At 35.4% G+C, this 2,728-nt stretch overlaps 1 protein-coding gene across 6 annotated transcripts in view; it reads left to right on the plus strand.

Moving 5' to 3' along the window:
- Nucleotides 1-2,702, plus strand: part of LOC106875834 (protein-glutamine gamma-glutamyltransferase K) — an 80,063-nt gene extending 77,361 nt beyond the window's left edge. For all 6 annotated transcript variants that reach the window (XM_052971540.1, XM_052971548.1, XM_014924121.2 and 3 more), the window contains 2 exons: nt 604-740; nt 2,088-2,702. In XM_052971540.1, the coding sequence (XP_052827500.1) occupies nt 604-740; nt 2,088-2,229 (279 nt within the window). In that variant the 3' untranslated portion in view covers nt 2,230-2,702. The remainder of the gene's footprint in view (nt 1-603; nt 741-2,087) is intronic.
- Nucleotides 2,703-2,728: the final 26 nt, after the last annotated feature.

The following is a 2,728-nucleotide window of genomic DNA, read 5'->3' on the forward strand; positions in this document are numbered from 1 at the left end:
CACTCTCTCTCTCTCTCTCTCTCTCTCTCTCTCTCTCTCTCTCTAGAGCAAGGCTGTGTATGTGTGTGTGTGTGTGTGTATACATGTATATGTGTATGTATGAATAATGATAATATTTTCTAATCTAGGCACAAGGCCCGAAATTTGTGGGGAGGGGGCTAGTCGATTAGATCGATCCCAGTACGCAACTGGTACTTAATTTATCGACCCCGAAAGGATGAAAGTCAAACTCGACCTTTGCAGAATTTGAACTCAGACGAAGTACCACTAAGCATTTCGCCCGGCGTGCTAACGCTTTTTGCCATTTCGCCGCCTTATGAATAATCTTTTCTACACTAGACACAAAGCCCGAAATTTGTGGAGAGAGGGCCATTCCGACCTTGACGGAATTTGAACGTAAGGACAGACGAAATACCGCTAAACATTTCGTCCAGCGTGCTAACGCTTCTGCCTTATGAATAATGATAATAAAATCAAAACATATATTGATATTTTGCATGCATTTAAAACGCGCGTTTCAGGTGATTAAGCAAAGGAGAATTTTTTTCTCTTTGCAACATCATTCTTTCTCATTAATTAATTAATTTTGTTATGTTGTTACAGGTTCCTCCGAAGATCAGAGTGAGAGATGAAGTCATGGCACGCATATCTTTTGTTAATCCTTTGGATATTCCACTTACAAACTGTGAATTGATGTTGGAAGGAAACGGATTCGAACGCATTTATGAGATTCGTGCTAAGTAAGTTTCAGAATTTTGTCGAGAGTAAAAGTTTCTTTTAACAAATCTACCAGCTTCGGTCTGCAATTCTATCAGTTTACAACTATTTGTCAACGGGTTAATGTGAAAGCCTTTTACGTGGCTAGTTGATCTTTTAGAAATAGCAGTCAAGTCTTCTTGTAATACCTTATTATCTTGTAAAAGAGATACTTACATTAGATAAAGTAATCGTGCATATTCCTAAAAAGAGGAAGTGATTATGGTTGCAATGCTTTTGATCTTGGCTGTGTTCAACGTAGGCTAAATAAAACGACAACTAACATTGATTTCTAGCATAGACAGAAGCTCACACGTTGTACTTAAATGCTAACATATCGACCAGATACTTCAAAATCATTTTCATTCACAAGAAACCTCATTTCGTAAATAATTTTTATTTTCCATTATATGCAGCAGAATCAATACTAGACTAAGATAGCCATCTGTGTATGATACTTAATATAAATACATCGTGAAAAGCAAATTTATTGCAGTATTCGTCCTGACGTATCTCTTATGAATATGCTGTGTTTAAAAATACAATATATATATCGGAGGTAGACGAAAATTGCCCGAGTAGAGAATGCATCTAACATTCTCAGCCACAACTACTAGGACGATTTTCATCTGCTTCCGATAGATCTTGTTTTTCTAAACGCAGCACGTTCATAAAAGATATTATTTCCAGACGAATACCGCACTAAATTTGCTTTTCCGATGTGTTTACGTTGGGTATGATACATAGATGGCCACTTTCATTTCATACGAAAACTGATCAATGAATATTTATTAGATTAAGGATTTCTCCTTATATATATATTTCAATGACATAATACATCTTTTTTTTTTCTATTTTTATGCGTATTTCAGGAATACTCCCTCCTTTTCTTTGCGTATTTCAATGATATCTCACTCCTTTTTAAACAAGTCAATTAAATTCGTTCTAATTTACATATCTGGATTTTTTTTCTCCCTCTTTTACATATCTCAGTAACATTTTTACACATTCAATGAAATTCCTCCCTCCCTCTTTCTCTCTCTCTCTCTCTCTCTCTCTCACGCACGCACACACACACGAACACACACACACACACACTCACTCACACATACACACACACACACACACACACACACACACACACACACACACACACACACACACACATTTTAGTGAACATTTCAATGGAATCTTTCTGTTGTTACATATTTCAGTTTACTTCCCCCTCCTTTTTCTCCTCAAGTATTTTGCTAGAATATTATTTATTTATCTGATTACATATTTATTTCAAATCTGTAAGTGATGTTCCTCTTTTCCTTTTTTATTAACAGCGACGTCCCACCACATGGTAACTTTATGGAAGAGATTGTATTTGTCGGACGCAAGATTGGTGAAAAACAATTAGTTGCTACATTCTACTGCCAAGAACTATGCGATATCGTTGGTAGCTCCATGCTCCAAGTCTTCAAATAACTGAAGAACTGAAGAAGCTACGCAACAATCGACGAAAGAAATATAAGAAACGAGAAAGATGACACTTCTTTTACTCTGATTCTATTAGAATTTCAATCGACACATATATAGAAACTATTATATTATTATTGTTAGAATTTGTTATTTATCATATTTTATTGTTGAAAATATCATTATTATTGTCCAATGAGATAGTTTAACTCCAGCTCTCTATACTCTTCTATTTATTTGACCGATTTCTGTCATGCTAGGGGTAACATTTTCAAGGGTTTTAGTTGATTATATTGACATCTGTTAAGTATATATTTAGTCGGGTACTTATCTTATCGATCTCTTATCTTCAGATAGCTTAATTGCCTTTAGACCTAAAGGGAAACACCTTGACGCACAGTTTCACACAGAAACCCACACAGGTACATACGGATACACACACACACGCGCGCGCACACAAACGTATGCACACATATTCATACATTTATATGTGTATATATATATATAT

Source organism: Octopus bimaculoides, chromosome 1 (assembly GCF_001194135.2).
Source record: "Octopus bimaculoides isolate UCB-OBI-ISO-001 chromosome 1, ASM119413v2, whole genome shotgun sequence".
NCBI classification, from domain to species: domain Eukaryota; kingdom Metazoa; phylum Mollusca; class Cephalopoda; order Octopoda; family Octopodidae; genus Octopus; species Octopus bimaculoides.